This window comes from Trichosurus vulpecula, chromosome 8 (genome assembly GCF_011100635.1).
Source record: "Trichosurus vulpecula isolate mTriVul1 chromosome 8, mTriVul1.pri, whole genome shotgun sequence".
Lineage (NCBI taxonomy): Eukaryota > Metazoa > Chordata > Mammalia > Diprotodontia > Phalangeridae > Trichosurus > Trichosurus vulpecula.
The window spans coordinates 163,535,935-163,555,573 of record NC_050580.1 but is presented as its reverse complement, the minus strand read 5'-3'; the positions used below and the strand labels follow the sequence as shown (position 1 = coordinate 163,555,573).

General features: G+C 35.8%; 1 protein-coding gene across 1 annotated transcript in view; it reads right to left on the bottom strand.

Moving 5' to 3' along the window:
- Positions 1 to 4,626: 4,626 nt before the first annotated feature.
- The window catches only part of PRTG (protogenin), a 147,427-nt gene continuing 132,414 nt past the window's right edge, over positions 4,627 to 19,639 (bottom strand). Inside the window, exons 16-20 of the mRNA XM_036736843.1 lie at positions 12,374 to 12,556; positions 9,680 to 9,800; positions 7,394 to 7,559; positions 5,659 to 5,763; positions 4,627 to 5,031 (exon numbers count right to left, since the gene is read on the bottom strand). Coding sequence (XP_036592738.1) covers positions 4,627 to 5,031; positions 5,659 to 5,763; positions 7,394 to 7,559; positions 9,680 to 9,800; positions 12,374 to 12,556 — 980 coding nt within the window. The remainder of the gene's footprint in view (positions 5,032 to 5,658; positions 5,764 to 7,393; positions 7,560 to 9,679; positions 9,801 to 12,373; positions 12,557 to 19,639) is intronic.

The window sequence follows — 19,639 nt, the reverse complement described above, 5'->3', positions numbered from 1 at the left end:
GGCACCTAACCTCTTTGGCTGACCTTGGACTGCTTTTTCGAGCTGTAGAGGATTATAGGGGTCTTACAGGTATGGGAATTTAATGGAAATAACTTCATGGTCAGATTAATATGAGACTTTCCTATTGCTCTTAAGTACTTGGAAAATACATGAGTTGCCTGGCAAAAGACCAAAGACTGAAAACACACATTGTACTAGCCTGGATTCTTATTTTTAAAACATATTTTAAAAATGAGTTCAAAGAGATTGCAATGGAATTCCACCTTTATATTCATCTTCTACGTATATTGAGCAAAACCCAAAATGACAATTTATGGTGTATTCTGATCTCCAGAACCCTTACTCTGTGATCACAGCCATCAGAAATTGTTGTATCACCTGTAATTATTAAAACATTTAATCAGAGATCCACATAATAAATTGGCAGGATAAAAGTCTGCAAAGTAAATGTGTATTGTAGTTGGCCTTGGAAAAAGTAAAAAAAAAAAAGCTGAAGTTATTAACAGTGTGGGATTCAAAATTTAATTAAATAAAATTTGCTGAATAGACCAATTTCTGAGGCTTTTTACATGAGTGATTACTTGCACTAAATTAAAACAGTTTCCACACTATATTTTTTATGAACTTCAATGGTTATCAAAGGTGTGTCTACATTATGGCCCTGAGAAGGCACAGTGCTTACAGATTGGCAACTGGTGAGCATGCTCCCTGTAAGCATCTATTTCTAGTGCAAAGTGCTACTAGCCCTGTATTGTCTCGCCCGATGTTCACAATACACTTAGCTGAAACAAAAGTAAATTTAATTCACAATGCTGACAATATGAACTTCCTTCACACCCTAAATTAAATTTCTTAAGTCACTTAAAATGCTACAGGTGTATCTTGCTTTAAGCTAACCCAGAATCTACAAGACTAACTGGAGACTAAAGAGTCTTTGCTTTACAAAAAAAGATTTTCCATATAATTCTTGTAATTAGCAACCCCTTTAGTGCACTTACAGTGATTTAAATAATGAAAATCTGATTTATAAATAATTTTCAGTAGCATATATTGCAAAAAGTGAGATAAATCTACCCATTCTGTGATCACATCTGTTCATTTACCTATGTCCTTAAGAATTTACATGGAGATCCTTGTCCCCAACATCAGTAGTTGAGGAAATTTTAAACCTTTTAAATTAACATCGAAGATAACTGCCTAGGTTGATTCAAAGTATTGCTATAATGATCTGAAACTGAGCGCGGTCTGATTAAATTTCTGTTGGGATTTCATGACCAGGCTGTTAGAGAAGCATTACTCTGTATTTGTTTTTTAAAAAAAATCCTATGGTTGATTCAGCAGATACAACAGAAAGTACATATTCCTGACATTTGTATGTGGAGTGGGCTCTGGAGAGATATAATTGGTTAACATAAAAACAAGAGACAGAAGGGTTTAATGTACAACTACATTTGCCTATATGCTGAGGTAACTTTAAATATCTTTGGTTTTTCTTTATTTGCTGATAAAAAGTACTTGAATAAAAACATTAATAGCACTGTAGCTATATTGCTTATAATTATGTAAACTTTGATATCTTTAGCTACTAACGCTAAATATCCTTTCTATCAGCCACTAAATATTATTTCAAATCTGCTCATCTTTAATTTGCCATAGGCTAGCCTATATAATTAACTGGTCTTTGGTATGAAAATACTGATGAGCAACATCTACTTGTACATTTGACATAAAATTGAAACGCATGTATTAGTACTTAGAGCAAACAAATCTTTGGAGAAGAATATAGTTACCCTTTGCATATTAGCCCCTTTGGAGTGAAAAATTGTGAAGCAACACTACTCTGAAAGAGAGCAATAAACTTCACCTTTTGGTAACAAATTCATACTTCGATTTAGCATGCTTTAGCTAAGTAGAAAGTCATCTTTGCTATACACTAAAAATTTTGCTTGATGAGACATATACATGTATATATGTATATATCTTTGGTAAAAAAAAAAAAATTTCCCCTCCAACAAGTAGATTCAACAATTTTAAAAATATTTACTCTAATACTGTATCGTTGGAAAGCTACTTGCTGAAGAAAAAAAATCACACTTGATATTCTTTGGAACTATTTGCTGGTAAAATGCTCTGGTAACAATAAGGTAGTTAAAATTGCAGAAGTCTATACTAATCTATTTAATCAACTACAATCATATAAGCCCTATTGTTTTGGGTTAGTAACTACTTGTATAATAAAATTTATTGAGCGCTCAAATCTATAGATGTTTTTAGCTAATTCAATTTTTTTTTTGAAAATAATATTCAACTCTTCTTTTCTACAGAAAATTCTTTGGTAACAGGATTATTATTATCATAAAGCCCGTCTAGCAACAATATGTAAAAAAAAAAAAGGTACTGGTACATAATAAGCAAAGAGTTAGCCTAAAGATCTGTATCAACTATGGCCTGGTTTATCAAAAAACAAACAAACAAAATACTTTTCTTCAAGGACTCTGGATTAGTTTCTTAGGCTTTTAAAACTAGCTCCAAGTCAAACCATTCCTAGATGCCTGTTCCATAATCTTGATGGACTATTTTTTAGCTTTTTCAAATGAAAAGCTTTTGAATTTTTGTTTGCTTTTTGATAATGTTTATTAAAAAAATAAAAGAGATCTAATTGTATTCCATAATTTTAGACACTGATAAATTTGGCCCTATATACTGCTCCTACTTAAAAAGCAAAAAACACCATACCCTGTCAATTTGCCCACATTTCCATGAGGCAGCTCAAAAGCAACACAATGTTCCCTGAGTACAGGAAAAAAAAATAACACTAGAATAACTTTAAAAGGAGGTAGTATAAAACAGGAGCTATAAAAGGCAGGAGCAGCATTTATCCTTGTATCAGATTGTTCACCTAAAGCTCTGCTTCTTTATTTCTTTATGAAGCCCGCATTTTATATGATCTCTTAATGGAAACTTTGAATTTGAGTTAAAAGCAAGTGTCTTTTAAAATCACCTAAAACTGGTTTGTTTCTAAGTGTATTCATTTTGGCACACAACTGTATATAATCCAATAAATATGTCCATATCATTGCTTGGGAATGATAGGATGGGGGAGGGGGATCCTCTATATATCTAGGGGCCTCCAGTTCACTTTAAAATCCTATCCAACAATGACCCTATTTATTCAAGGAAGGTTTTAATGAGATTTAAATTTAAATGTCTTCCTTAAAATAAGGCCCCAAAGTAATTTCTAGATAATTTTTATAAAGGAATGGGAAACCATTTCAAGACCACGTCATTTAAAAAAAAATCCCCTTACACTGCTTGGCGCAGCGTTCAGCACAAAGTTCAATAAATGCTTATGACCCAATATTCTCTATAATGCTCTATTGTATAGACTGTATGCCTATTTAAAATCAGCATGAGGATAAATATCCCTCCCTGAAGTTAACACTCTTTATTAATAGCACTGATACTGAAGGAAGAAATAGTACTAATTTCTCTAAATAATTTAAGAAAATGGATAGAGCTCTGAATACTTGTAATTTTGGAGATCTATTGTACTTTACAATAAAAATCATCCATAAAATTCAGTATATACTTAAGGCAACTTTATGTGCTCCTGTCCTAAGCAACTTTATGTAAATTGACAAGGCATAAGGCAAAGAATTTCACAATAAATAATGGAAGGCACCGTTATTGTGATGTTCTACTAGCTCATTTTACTGTCTACTGGTATTCGCCCTGATCCTTTGGGAAGTTTCCTCACCCATTCAAAGCCAAACCGGGATTAGGAAACAACCTACAAACGTAAAAGAATTCATTCTCAAAAATGAGTTCTGCAGTTAACTCTAGGAGAATGACGAATGTGAAATATTTCCACGGACAGGCATAGACAGTGTAGCCTTTTGAACAACTGGCATCATTGAGGGCATACTGAAAAGGCACAGCTCTGGGAGGGTTATTGGGGTATACTCAGGCTCTAAAGGCAAACTCTAAATGCCTTCAAAGATGTAATTTGCTACATACAATGAAAAACTTATTCTGTTATTTCAATAGAGGTACTTTTTTTTTTTTACCAGTGATTAAAAATGGTCCCACTTCCTCCAATCCCCAATTAAATGGTTCAACACTTCTTCTGGTCAGAGGGTACGGAATTATTTCAACTATGTAGTTATTATAATTTGTTAAAAAGTCAGAGCTTCAGATAAACATTCTAACTCTTCCACCTATCACTCCTTTGATCAAACACATTACACATACAGCAATAAAAAAATGCTAGTAGGAAGTATCATTGGTTACATAGCTGAAATCAACTATAACACAAATGAGGTCAATCAGTTGTCTTCAGAGTTCACCATTTGGCAAACTGAGGTAGATAGTCAGCAAAGGGGCTTAAAAAGTCCTCTTTGCTCCAGTGATATATTTTAAACTCTAGTCAGATATCTTGACCTTTCACATTTCTGACAATAAAACATTCAAAATAAGTCAATTTGAAAAGAAACAAAAAAAAAACACATTCAACAAAAATATCAAAAACACCCAGTAAGACATCAGGACTTTAACGACATGCTTTGGCTTCCTGTTCATTGTCCTTCGAACAGACATATATACTGTGAGAATGTCTGGCATAGATGTCTAGACTGGAAACTCATTTTTATCAAAGCACAGCATTGCAGAGTGTAATTGTAAAGATGAGGTAGAAGTCTGCTCAGCAGCCAATTGCAATGAAGCGTCTTCACACTTATTCATGGCAGGATCTCTACCTGAATCACTGCCTAAGAAGGAATTGGAGGTAGGGGGTGTGGTACTTATAACTGAAGAGAGGTGTAACTCATCATTAGACTCATGAGAGAATCTTCCAGAATCTCCGGTCTCATGGCTTCCTTCACTATTTGCTGAATGCTCTGTGTCAGCTGTAATCCCAAAGGGCATTTGGAAACTGGTTGGTTGGCCTGGAGAACAGGGGGAGTCTTCATCACTTATTAATACAGTAGTGCCTGGCTGATAAAAGCAGACTGTTTGTACAAATCTTCTTTGAGGCTGTGAGGGAAAAGCAAAACAAAACATAGAAATGATAATAAAGTACTTACAGAAAATCTCAAGTACTAATAAGTGTAAATGATAATGAGTCTGATTTCATGTGTTCTAGAAAAAGACACTTTTTAAATACAAATAAGATGTTGTTGAGTTATTTCAGTCATGTCTGACAGTTTATGACTCCTTTTGGGATTTTCTTGGAAAAGATAATGGGATAGCTTGCCATTTCCTTCTCCAGCTCATTTTCCAGATGAGGAAACTGAGGCAGAGTCAAGTGACTTGTTCAGGGTCACACAGCTATTACGTGTCTGAGACTGGATTTGAACTTAGGTCTTCTTGACTCTAGGCCTGTCACTCCATACACTGGGCCAACTAGCTGCCCTTGTAATAGAATTTCTTAAATGTTATCTATAGTTTTGAAGTAGTTCATTTTTATAAGCTGGGTAAGTAATTCAGCAAATTGTTTCTATGGCTATAATTAAAAAGTCATATCTGTAATGAATAGCATCACACATAACATTCTTAAAAAGAGCTTAAAATTAATGTGTAGGTATTTCTTTTACTTTTCCCCCCTCTTTATAAATACCATTTCATATGGATGACTTTCAGGCCTGAGTTTAGCTGGGTTACCTGTTCAATTTTCACCTTCTTAGTGTCCTGAAAAAAGAGCCATTTCTTCTTAGGGTTACTTTTTGTTACAGGACCATAGCTATTAATAATTAGGTCAGTTCCACCCTAAGATAAAAAAGGAAATTTTTAATTTTTTAACTTCAAAAACTTCAGCAGATTACATTTGTATTCAAAGGAAAATAACAGAACAAACAAGAAATAAATTACACAGTATTGTTTCTTTGACTCTAGTAGCAAATATCAAAATGGGATATTTATAAAGTTATATCTAGACTGACCAAAGACAGAGATCATGATGCATTTCGTGTGCATACTATTTCTATTATTTTGTGCTACATGTAAACACAAATAGTCAAGTACACTCTGATGGATTTATGATTCATTTTTATGGATGTTCCCACCAGCAGAACAGATTATAATCCATCCATGCCTTCTTAGCTTCTGTCACACCTGTCTATGTCTTTCACCAAATCTACCTAACTCAATGGAGGTTTTCCTCTAGTTCTTTTAAGGTTCTATAATGCCCTTATGGTATCCCTCACTCTTTCTAAATGAGTAGGCCACCTCCTTTTTGGGTCACGATGATGGCTTTCAGGGTCACATCTCATGTGCAGACTACTATGCATCTGTCTATTACCCTCTGGGTTATTTATAGTTCTGAATTTTCCAAGATTGTGGTGGTCCATTATTTCAGCAGTGGAGAATTACTGGTAGAATAATGATGTTTTAAAAGTTTTGTTGTTTTGTTTTTGTTCAGTTGTTTTCAGTCATGTCTGACTCTCTGTGACCCCATTTGGGGTTTCCTTGGCAAAGATACTAGAGTGGTTAGCCATTTCCTTCTATGAGTTTTTAATTCTAAAACTACGCCATTGAAAGGTTATTAAACTTTATATCATAAAGTTTATTAAATTATTATAAAATTATTAAACTTTATATATACAGTCTGACTCAGTGGTACAAATATTAGGTCTATAACCCAAAAAGACAAAAGGAAAAAGGATTTTTGTAATTTTGTAAAAATATTTGTAGCAGCTCTTCTTGTAGTGGTGAAGAACTGGAAACTAAGGGGGTACCCATTAATTATGGAATAGCTGAACAAATTATAGTATGTGAATGTAATGGAATATTATTGTGTTGTAAGAAATGAAGAAGGGGATGTTTTCAGAGAAACCTGGGTAGATTGGTATGAACTGATGGTGAGTGAAGTGAGGAGAATCAGGGGAACAATTAATACAATAAGAACAACATTTGAAAGACAAACAACTTTGAAAACATTAAGAATGCCGATCAAAGAAATAATCAAAAGGTTCCAGAGGACTAATGATGAAAAATGTTATCTCTCTCTTGACAGAGAGGTGATGGATTCAGGGTGTATAATGAGATACATTTTTGGACATGGCTAATGTTTTGCTTGACCCCGTATATTTGTTGAAAGGGTTTTATTTTTCTTTTTAAATGGGAGGGGAGGGAGAGAAAATGTAGTTTTTACTGAAAAAAAAATATTAAATTTAAAAAATAACAAAGAGATGGGCTTCTAAAGCAGTGTGCATTTGAGGATCATTCAAAGTGCTTCAGGTTTTCTCAACTGTGATTCAGACCAATCTCCTCTTTAATCCTTTGGGAAACTAAGGTATTTTGCATATGGGCTAACTTTTTGATAAATGTATTTTACATAGGGCATAAAATGCATATAGGTAACTGTAATACACTAAATTAGCTTCTAAGCTCTGAATACCTTTGCATCAATGAAGCTATTTTGTGCTATCATTGGTAGTAAGGATTCTTCATTCTCTACAATTCCATCCAGGTTCTTCCTCTTCTCATTCCCACAGGCTAATGAGGCACTGGTTCGAGATAACTGCTCAGTTCCTGTTTGTGAAGTTTTAGAAGCAGATGTTTTCCTAAAATATTTTTAAATTGAAAAAAGGAAATATTATCACATAGAAGAAATATGCAAAAATACAAAATTTATACAAATTATATTTTGTGCAGAATAACATTCTTATGTAGTTTTTCTCTAGAATGTATGACATTACCACAATTAACTTTAGGCATCAAGAGTACTAAATCAGGGGTGTTCTATGAAGTTTGGATTTAGTCAAAGGGCGACACTTGAGGACCTAGAGGACCACATGTGGCCTCAAGGCCACAGGTTCCTCACCCCTCTATTAGATTGTCCCTTCATCACAAAACACTTTACTTTGAGGAACCTACTTTAGTTCTCTCCTTGATTTCTGTACATGTAAAACCTTTTCCTTTAATAGTTAAGCATTAATTCTCTAACATTTAAGAAGTGTTTCAGTTGTTAAGTTGTATTATTTATTTTCAGTTTAGGTATTAACGATTGTTTTCTTACCTTATCATTTTCTAAAAATTCCTGATAACTTTTAGCTTGTTGTACAGTAAAAACAACTTTAATCTGTCATGTTTTAATGATAGTGACCAGTTATAACAGTACTGATTACGAACAAGACTTTGTCATATGAATATGTGAACAGATTTAGCAATTTATTCACCCATAATTCATTTAATCTAAAGTCAAAGACTTTAAAAAATCATTAAAGTTACAAAATAAGACATTAAAACTGAACTGTTTTATCTAAATGTGGTTTGAAGGTTTTATTATCAGTATTACATGTTTGTACAGTCAACTCTAGATGATCTGCTGATGGAAGGGAAACAGAAGCATGAATATTTTAAAAATCTTGTATGACTGGTTTTGACTTTCAAAAAGTAGATTTACCTTCCTAATGATACTTCTTCTAGACTAATATTAAAATTAGGAAAACATTCTTTGAGCATAAATCAATTAAAAATAAAGGAAGTTAGCTTATGAGTGAATAGCTAAGAGAATCAGGCTAAAATTTAAAATCTTTGGTCTAAATAAAGGACAATTTCATAAGGCTAAAAATTGATCATATGATCTATATAAAAATTTAGACTATTTCCTTAGGTTGGATTGACAATATTTCAAAAGGAAAAAAGAAGTCAAAACATCTCAACTCTTTTAAAAAAGGATGTTTGTGGGTTAAAATTATTTTTTCCCCTTTACTAAACAGGAAATTTTTTGCTCCCTCTACCCCAAATGATTTCTTATACTTGTTTCAGCTCGTCACAGAACTTAGCACAGGGAGTCTGGAGCCAGCCATCTACATTTAGTTGTTGTAGAAATCAACACTGGATTTTGAACTCACAAAAAGCTTTGTAATTCCCCTTTGAGTTCTAGGAAGGAACAGGTTACAAATTAAGCTTTCCCACCTCTATTTTTTAAGACTTATTTAAAACTTTTTAAACCAGAATGGCATGAATGATGACAACCTGGCTGCTTAGGGTCTACTGCTTAGGCAGCTACGGATCAGGGGTGGTTTGAGATGGTAACATCAAAATTGCACAGTTTTATATTGTAGAATTCTATTCCTTTAATATTCTGTTCATAGAAACCTCCAAATAGTTCTCTTTAATTACAGATCAATAGGAGTTATTTTTATAGCAGCTTCCCCAAAAGGAGTAAACTATTTATATTACTCTGGTTAGCTGTAGTCATAAAAATTTATTAGTTCTTCTTTAACAATGAATCATTTAGGCATTTGAAATGGGTCCTTCAATATGTAAAAATCCAAGAGGTTTTGATTAAAGATCCCCTTCATAATCAAATGCCTCATATTTAGTGCATCATATATAAATGGCTTCAGAGTGTCCTGGCATCCCCTTTAAAACACTGAAGAAACCAGGAAAACTTTTCCTTGAATATTTCAATAGAACAGCATTTTTTAAATAAAGTAAACAATTTAATGATGACAAAATAATCTGTCACATAAAGATTTATTCGTTAGAATTTCTATCACAAAGAATCCCATTAAAGTTTTATAAATGAGAGTTTTATATGGAAAAATGCTACCTCTGCCCCACAATTTTCCAAAGTATTCTCTATACCATAACTTTTACTAATGTGGCTTGTTTTGTGGTTAGTTACTTGTATTTTCTTTTAAACCATCTAAGATCTCTGTCATTGAAAACATACCTGGCTTTGCTTCGATAGATCAAAATGAGGATACAGATAAGTATGCAAGTCAGTGCTATGCAAACACCAACAACAATGCCAGTCATGGACTTCTGGTCCAACTGATAATAACCGGAATAAGCTGTAGGGGAAAACGGTATATTTATTTCGAAGACTATATCATAAAACAGATAATTGTTATATTTCAAAGAATTCTCAACTGCTTTTTTTTTTTCCTTTGTTTCACTTCTTCCTAAGGGCAGTGCACACCCATATTCCCTCCTACCAAGGAGGCTGAGGCTGGTAGATCTCTTGATCTTGAAGAGTTCAAAGCTGTCGTGCGGTAAGTTGATTAGGTGTTCGTTCTAAGTTTGGCATCAGTATAGTGAGACCCTGGGAATGGTGGAGGTTGAGAGATTGTGGAGGGACACATGAGGCTTCCTAACACAGAATAGATCAAAGATTCCATCTTAATCAGTAGCGGGATGGGGCCAGTGAGTAGCCACTGTACTCCTACCCTAGGCAAGAAAGGAAGACCCAATCTCAAAAAGTAAGTAAGTATGTCTGTATGTATATATATGTCAGAATTTATAGATGAATTTATATATACTTTCCACTGAAACTAGTCTATATAAGTGTGTATGTGTGCAAACACACACACATATACTATCTGACATATAGTTAGATGCAAGAAAGAAATGAAGGAAGGGAGAGGAAAGAAAGGAAGGGAGGAAGGAAGGATAGTTTCAGATAGAAAATGCATTATAAATTAAACACCATTTTTAGTATTCAAGAAATAGTTTTCATTCAAGAAATAAATTCTTATTCAAGCAAATCCATTGGCTATTCTTATTTTAATATGTACCAAATAGAGATGTTTCCTGATACATGGAAAGATTACATTCTAGTTAAGTCAGCTGAGAAGCAAACATCTATAGGTTACAGATTATTTTTATGATTTAGAAACAGGAACTGGACTTGTGATTGCAATTCCTAGATAAGAAAACACCCTCTACCCACGTGTGTTGGCACCTTCTCTGCCGCTGAGAGTCTTAGAGAGTTGTCTAAAACACTGAGAGCTTAAGCAACCTGTCCAGGGTCATAAAACCAGCATGTGTCAGAGACAGGACTTAAACCCAGTTATTCCTTGTTCCAAGGCCAACACTCTATCCACTATGACATGCAGCAATCAGCTTGACTTAACACTGAAAGAACTGAAGGTGTATTCCTTCATGGTCTGCTACCATGTTATTTCCATAGTCTCATCCTGTTGTGACCACGGCCACTCTCTGGTTTTCACTTCTGCTACCCCCTTTACCTCTGTTCCTGCTGTGTCTGGTACTGAATGCCTACTTTCATGACAACCCACGTTCCCCTCACTCCCTCCTCCTTAGTAATGCTAGTACTCTGGAAGGCTATAGACTCACACTGGTCTGAGGTAGTCTCCACTTGTTAAGTGGGTAGAGGATGAAATAGCGTCAGACCGGAGCGAGTAGCCTTTTAAGAGGTTCTCTGCTGTTAAACAGCTTCTGCAGAGAGAAATAAGTAAACATTTTCTTTCACACTTTCTGTGGAAAAAGAAAACAATGACAATCTCAGCCTAAGCTCTGCTAATGCTCATTTCCGGGCAAGTGAACAGAGGGATCGCCCACCATTTATCCTTGGATACAGTTCATGAAGTGCTTCTTGGAAGAGAGGTGATAGAAAGTAGAGCAGAGGTCCAGTAACTGCAGCTAGAACAAAATGGCTTCTTTACCCAGTGACAACAGAGAGGGCAAACAACAGCACTGAGCATTAGGATGGTGGCAGGGATGCGCCAACAGTAGGAAGGATAATGTGAATGTGGTAGAGAGAAGGTAGAAGTAAGATAGCCTTAACCAACTAGCAGGTCTACAGCATTTACTTTTAATCTTATGCTAGCTTAGAAATCCACAAAGTGTTTCTTTATCTTAGGTGAACTCTGCTGTTATAACTATCTCTGAATGGCCAGTAATATCTTAAAAAAGGATGGTTTCAAGCTCTGCCCACAGAACCACACAGAGACACTATCTGTTAGTGGGCACTTTTTATATACCCTGAGGGACTCTTTCTCTACACAGATGTGTCCAATTAATAGCTCACATGGAAGAGGAATCCATCTTCTCTTTTTCATAAGTAACAGACAACTTTGTGAGAGATGTAAAACAGAGGCAAAAAACCCCTCTGACTGAAATATAAGGCTTTTCTCAGTAGAGGTGCTAGATTCATGCTACTATGTACAAACTGTATCGGTGACAGCATTGGGTGGTAAGTTCTCAGGGTGGCAACAATGTAAGAGAGAAGTGGTTTCCCCATCCAGATCATTGCTGTGCCAGTCTCTGCTGATCATGGCTTTTATTACAGATTTGCTCCCTCAGTAGTTGGTACAACCAGTTTCTGTACAAGATGTTAAGTCAGTGTTAACTCTGCCAAGGGACCAAAGAGTAGAGCTGGAGAATTAGAGGCCAAGTAGAACCAACTGCAGATCCAGATAGTTTTGGGGAGGAGGCAAAGGGAAAACCAGAAGAAAGTAGTATGAGAAGCAAGGTAGGTGACCTTTGGTGGAAGGTTTAGAAGCAAAGAATAGTAAGTATTGAGATAGCTAGGAACCTATTAGAGTGATTAAAGAAGGAAAGATAAGACTAAAGAGACTTTTTCCTCCAAGGCTTGAGAAAAAAATATAGCATCTCTACAGACCTTTGGCATCAGCAGAATCTAAACGTTTTGGCCTTTGATTTGATTCAGAGGTTTCCTTTGGAAGAACTGCGAGCTCTACCGAATTTGAGAAGGGTCCCTCTCCCACTTCGTTGGATGCTGCTATCTTGACAATGTAGACGTTTCCTGCCACCAGATTTTCTAGCAAAGCCATGGTTATCGCTCCTATAAATATATAAATTCCTGGTTAGCACAAGGGAATTCTTTCAACAATATCTCCCATTTATTTAAGACTTTACAGTTTATAAAACACTTTTCATACATCTCATTTGATCCTTATAACAACCCTATAAGGTAGGGAGTTCAAGTATTACTATTTCAGTTTCATAGGTAGGTAAAACTGAAAGCCTGAGCAATGTTAACTGACTTGTCTGAAGTCACATAGCTACTTAAGTGGCAAACCTGGGGTTCAAACAGGTCTTAAGATTACAATCCAGTGCAACTCCCCAATACCATTCTTTAAATACAATCGTAAAAAGTCAATCAACAAGCATTTACTAAGCACTTACTATGTGCCAGGAATTGTGATAGACTTTGGTTGGATACAAATGCAATTAAACAATTTCTACTCACAGGGAACTTATAGTCTAAAGAGGGGGAGGGAGAAATAAACAAATTCAAATAAATACAAAATAGTTAAATATAAAGTAGTTTGTAAGAGAAGGAACTCTAGCAGTTGTGGAAGATCAGAAAAGACTTCCTGTAGAAGGTGGTATTTGTGCTGAGCCTTGAAGGAATAGGGGGACTGTTTGAAGCAGAGGTAAGGAGGAAGTGTATTTCAGCAATGGTGGACGGCCAGTGCAAAGACATGGAGGAAGGAGATAGAACATTGTGTGAGAAACAGAAAGAAAGCCAGTTTGGCTGGATTGCAGATTGCAGGAAAAGAAGCAATACCCAAAGACTGTTTGGGCCTAGCCACTTTAATGGAGAGTAGTCTAGAGGAGGGAAGAGACTTGAAGCAGGGGGACCAATTAAATCACTGCAATAATCTAGATTAATCTAGATGACAAGGGCCTAAACTAAGATGGCAGCTGTGGGAGTAGAAAAAAGGGGTTGATTTTAAGAGAAGTTGTAGAGGCAGAAATTGCAAGATTTGGCAGTCGTTGTAAGAGTAATATCCTAATTCCTCCCCACTTTGCAAGTTAGTTTTTCCTTAAAATTTTTTAAAAACATTTCTTGATACCTGGCTGGCTCAGGGGACGAAAGGCTCAGACTGTAGACATATCTCATCATTGCCTGAGTACAAAACAGCCTTGAGGAGCTTCAGAGATGCTTTGCTACATGACTGGTGGATCACGATGAGCTTTGGTCAGGTGAATCAGCTCAAAGTGTCAGCAATACCTACTCTCGCTTGCTTAATGTTCTTCTCTTGCCATGGCTAAGTAAATCTCTTTTTTTAAAGTATTCCGTGACCTAAGGAGTAGCTCATTTTGTTTAAATGTTGAACTTAATCAACTAGAGAACTGGCCTGAGCTAGACCCAGCCTACAATAGCAACTAACTGGATAATTTAGGGGAGGGGCAGTGAGAAGTCAAGGATAATGCTAAGGTTATGAACCTGTGAGATTGGCAGAATAGTCATAACTTAAACATAAATAGAGAAGTTTACAACAGAGAAGGATTATGGGGAAAAGATAATGAGCTCCTTATGTTGAATTTGAGATGACACCAGGACATTCAGTTTGAAATGTCCAATGGGGAATCGGTAACGTGAGATTGAAACTCAGAAAGAAATGAAAGAATGAATACTATTTTCTTCCTAATAAATGGAGACTCAAACCTGTACAACGTAAACTGTGAGAAAATGAGAAATTAATATGCAACCCTCAAAATTTGATGAGCCTTGATATAAAATATCTATTTGAAGCTCTACAATGATTTGCTGGTGTTCAGTCATTTTTCAGTTGTGTTCTATTCCTTGCGACCTCTTTTGGGGATTTCTTGGCAAAAATACCAGGGTGGTTTGTGATTTCCTTCTCCAGATCATTTTACAGATGAGGAAACAGAGGCAAACAGGGTTAAGGGACATGCCTAGGGTCACACAGCTAATAAGTGCCTGAGGCCGAATTTGAACTTAAGTCTTCCTGACTCCAGGCCTGGCACTAAGCTGCCAATGCTGAGAATACCCAAATGACAGGATTCTAAGCAAGAAGTTGCCCTAACCGCACCTGTGGATGGCCCACACAGGGTCACCCAGGATTTGTACAACAAGTTTACCATGACCCTGGGAAACCCTAACAACAGTTCCAGTGAGTCTATAACCAAGGACTTTACTCCAAGTTTATATCCAGTGAACTACTGCCCTCTTGTTGCTTCCATTATGGGAAGTCAGCAAGGACCTAATCTTTTAAGCTGAGTCCTAATGCACATGGCACTACTTCAGGTCATGGGGTATGAGACAGCTAAACTAGAATGGCAATATCAGGCGTTGACTAGAGGATGTTTTGGTGATCTTAGGTTTCAACTTGACCTTAAAAGCATGTGATCTACTTTAGAGTACAACTGTTAGATAAACACACAGACCCCTATATTTAGCATTTACTTAGGCAAATAGAATAATAATAAAAAAGATACTACATACTACATCCAGCTATTATAAGGAATGCGTCAAACCATTTACCTCTTTTTAAAATTTCATTTAAAATTTTTATTTTTAATTTGACAAAGAAGCAATTAAATGGAATTACTATTGTTTTGATATTCTTTTTGTTACAGAAGACCAAATATATTTAATTCTGAAAAGAGTAGCTTAGAAAATTTCAAAATATCATTACTCTCAATTCCAAATAAGTCTCACTTTGAAACAGTGAAGTTGTTTAACACTTAGTTCCATTTAAAAGATTATTTTCTCATTTTCATAATCAGCAAAATATGTAAAAAAAAGGCTAGGGTTTTTTAACAAGGAAAAAAGAAACTGACTTAAAAACCCCAACTCTTTCATAAACAAATAATCCAAAAACAAACTGCAAAAAGTAAACAAAATAGAAGCAAAACATGAGGACTCTGTGACCAAAGCAGTCATTGTTCTCAGCACCATTAGTAAAGGCAAAAGTTCATATTGCAGTATTAGAGATTCTGTCCCAGTGGTGCCTTTCTGATGAGCTGAATCATTAAAGAGCCTTAGTTCTTTGGGCTGATTTACTGCACACCAGATGTGTAAAAGCTGTAACTTCTGATCTACTTGGAGATGGGGTGGGGGAATGGTTCTTCAAACTGCATAGGCAGTAATTCACCATCTCATTTTTGCCTGATCATTTTATCAAGTCACTATTTTAAACAATATCACAGAAACCTAACTGACAGATTTTAAAATATTGGAACTCATGAAACAATTTAGCTTTCATTTTATATTAAAATTTGAACTGGTTAGGGAACTTTTAAATGTTTACATCTGAGAAAACCCAATAAGGTGTGTGTGTGTGTGTGTGTGTGTGTGTGTGTGTGTGTGTGTGTGTGTGCACGTGTGCATATGTGCGTGTATGAGAGAGAGAGAGACAGAGAGAGAGAGAGAGAGAGAGAGTGACAGAGAGAGAGACAGAGAGAGAGAGAGAGACAGAGAGAGAGACAGAGATAGAGAATGAATCAGATAGACTTACATGTCAGGCAGATTGCCAAAGATAAACGACAAGTTATGCTGGTAGTAGAGTTGGACGATGGGGTACTGGTGCCAATGGCAGTGACAATGACACTTATTTGTTGTTGTTTAGTTGTTTCATTTGTGCCCAACTCTTTGTGACCCCATTTGGGGTTTTCTTTTCAAAGATTCTAGAGTGGTTTGCCATTTCCTTCTCCAGCTCATTTTCCAGATGAGGAAACTAAGGCAAACAGCATTAAGTGACTTGCCCAAGGTCACACAGCTAGTAAACATCTAAAGCTAGATTTGAACTTGGGAAGATGAGTCTTCTTCACTCCAGGCCGGGCACTTTATACATTGCACCACCTAGCTGGCCCAATAATACTCATACAACCCTAGAAAACATATTGAGCATATGGGAGAATTCAGGACGTCGAAAGCATACAGTTGCCCTAGCCATTCATATATAAAAAAGACATGATTTAAGGGGTTCAAGAAAACTCCTGTTCTCTCCAAATATTTATATCACAATCTCTGTGGTTTGGAAGGAGGAGAGATTAAAGGAAATGGGAGCTATATAGAAGGTACTGGCCAGAAGAAGGGAGATTCAGAGTATTTTGGGTTTTTTAAAAAGTAAATTTTATTGATGCCCTTTGTTTTATACCTATTTTTAAATATACTCCTTTTACCCCACCAAACAAACTAAACTCTCACTTATAACAAAGAAAACCAATAAACCAAAAACAACTGATTTAGTTACCAGTCTAACAATGTATGCAATATTCTACCCTTGTAGTCTGCCCCCTCTCTGTCAAGAGGAAGAGTGGATGTCTCATATAGGACCATTACTGGTTTTTCAATTACTCAGACTTTGGTTTCCTTTTGATGTTTTGTTTTGTTTTGTTTTTCATTTATACTACTAAGATTTTTGTGTATATTCTTTTGTCTTTGCTTATTTCATTCTGTTTCAGTTCACACAAATCTATACATTTCCCTAAATCGCTCATTTCTTACACAATGATTCCATTATATTCATATACCAGTTTGTTCCACTATTCACTAATCAACAGACATCTATTTTATTTTCAATTCTGTGCTAAGAAATTTTGACTGCTTAGTCAGAAGAGACTGCAGGGCATCTGGTCAAGGAAAGTGATAGAATTAGCTTAATCAAAGTGGGTGGTCAGATCAGGAGTTTTAGGGGTAGATCTTTGAGGAGCACTAATGTCTGGATTGAGATAGATTGACAAATAGAGACTGGATGGGGTTGTAGGCAACAGATGCTAGGGTCAGTACAGAAGGCTTATCAATTTCTACTCTGGATACTACATACCTTTGTGTTCATGCAGCCTGAGATAATGTTAGCTTTCTTTGGCTATCTCAGTATATGTCTTACCTGATGAAAGTTTGCAGTCCATTAAAATCCACAGGTTGTTTTTTTTTCAATATGAACTACTACATAGGCACATCTGTCCCAATTTGTATTTGGTACAGTTAATGCTTTGAACCTAAATCCCAAGACTTTATATTTATTCCTAGTAAATACCATCTTACTAGATTATGTCCATTGTGGCAGACTGATACAGACACTTTTGCATCTAGAATTGGAAAGATACTTATTTCATTATTCATATTTAAATTAAGTCTTATATTCTTTGGCTCTATTCTTCAAAGGACAGATAAAGATTTTTTTTTCTCCTTCAAAGAATACAGTTAAGTTGCTCTTTACCTGTGAGTGGCTCTCGGTGTTTCTTCCCTACCCCATATCTCAGGTCTGCAAGAGAGTAAAAGCTGCTTATCTCTAACACAAAAGATTTATAAACATAAGGACTCTCTACTTTTTAGGAAAACTCATTCTTGTAAATAGTACGGAACAATAAAATGATGAATAACAGATTATTTTGATCTCATGCACTGTTAAAACTAGAATGACCTATTCAGGGGATGCCCATTAATTGAGGAATGGCTGAACAAGTCGTGGTATATGATTGTAATGGAATACTATTGTACTATAAGAAATGATAAGCAAGATGATTTCAGAAATACCTGGAAAGACTTACATGAACTGATGCACAGTGAAGTGAGCAGAACCAGGGAAACATTGAAAACAGTAACTGCAATATTCTATGATGATCAACTGTGAATGACTTAGCTATTCTCAGCAATACAATAATCCAAGACAATTCCAAAGGACTCAGGATGAAAAATGCTATCCACCTCCAGAGAGAACTGATGGCATCTGAATGCAGATACAAGCATATTATTTTTCATTTTCTTTATTTTTTTGGTGGTTTTTTTTGTCTCTTTTTGTTCACAACATGACTAAGTTGGAAATATATTTTATGTCAGAGCTGTCCAAAATGCAGCCTGCAAGCTGCATGCAGCCAGCAGTGCGATTTATGTGGTCTGCCTACGAGCATAGAAATTTACATAAATGCTTTAGTAAATGAAGCCGAGCTACCGCAGAGCTCTCGCTAAAATGGCAAATCAAAATATATTGCCTATTGTTTCAAGAAAAACCTAAGGTTGGACAGCCCTGTTTTACATGATTGCACATGTGTAACCTATATCAGATTGCTTACTGTCTCAGAGAGGAGGGAGAAGAGAGAGGAAGAGAGAGAATTTGGAACTCAAGATTTAAAAATATGAATGTTAAAAATTGTTTTTACATGTAATTGGGAAAAATAAAATATTCCAAATTAAAAAAAAAAGACCTATTCAGGTCAAATGGAATGAAGTTACCTTTCCCCACTAGATGGTGCTCTAACATTTCTTGAAAAAGAAATGACCATAAATTTGAGGCCAAGCAATGTAATTCATTATTAAAATTCTAGATGCAAAGTGACAAAAAAAAAATCCTGCCCACATACCTAAAATTCTTAATTTTTATAAACACAACACTCTTTGGTCATAGCTCAAATTCCATGAAGCAAGCTGGGTCTGCCTAGGGTACATATAAAGACCCAAAATCTGCTTACTCCACAAACCAGTAAAACATTGCTCAGGCACCTATTCTTATAAACAAGACTACATATACAGGGTGGCTTTGAACCCACAGCAAGCAATCCTCGTTCAGGTTTTGTATACTGGGTTGTAGTGTGATAAACTGATGCTCTCATAACAATTCTGTGAGATAATACAAAGGCACATAGTTTGGTATGGTAAGATTAGGAAGAGATTCGTGTTGTGATAAACATCAGTACTAAAATATCTGCCAATCCTTATATCAGCAGATATACAAGTAGCTACACTCAATATATCTATTCTGTCATAAAATACTACATTTAGGCTCTTATCAACTTAGGTCGGATGAGTTTCCCAGGAAATGAAAGCAGTAGGAAAGGGAAGAGGAAGGGAATAAGCATTTTTATAGCACTTACCATGTGCCAGACATCATGCTAAGAACTTTTTGGTTTTTTTTTTTTTATTGGGAGGAGGCAGGGCAATTAGAGTTAAGTGACTTGCCCAAGGTCACACAGCTAGTAAGTGTGTCAAGTGTCTGAGGCTGGATTTGAACTCAGGTCCTCCTGACTTCAGGGCCGGTGCTCTACTACCACCTAGCTGCCCCATGCTAAGAACTTTTTACAAAAATTATCTCATCTGATCCTCACAACAACCTTGTTATGTAGGCACTGTTACTATCCCCACTTTACAGTTCAGGATACTGAGGTAATC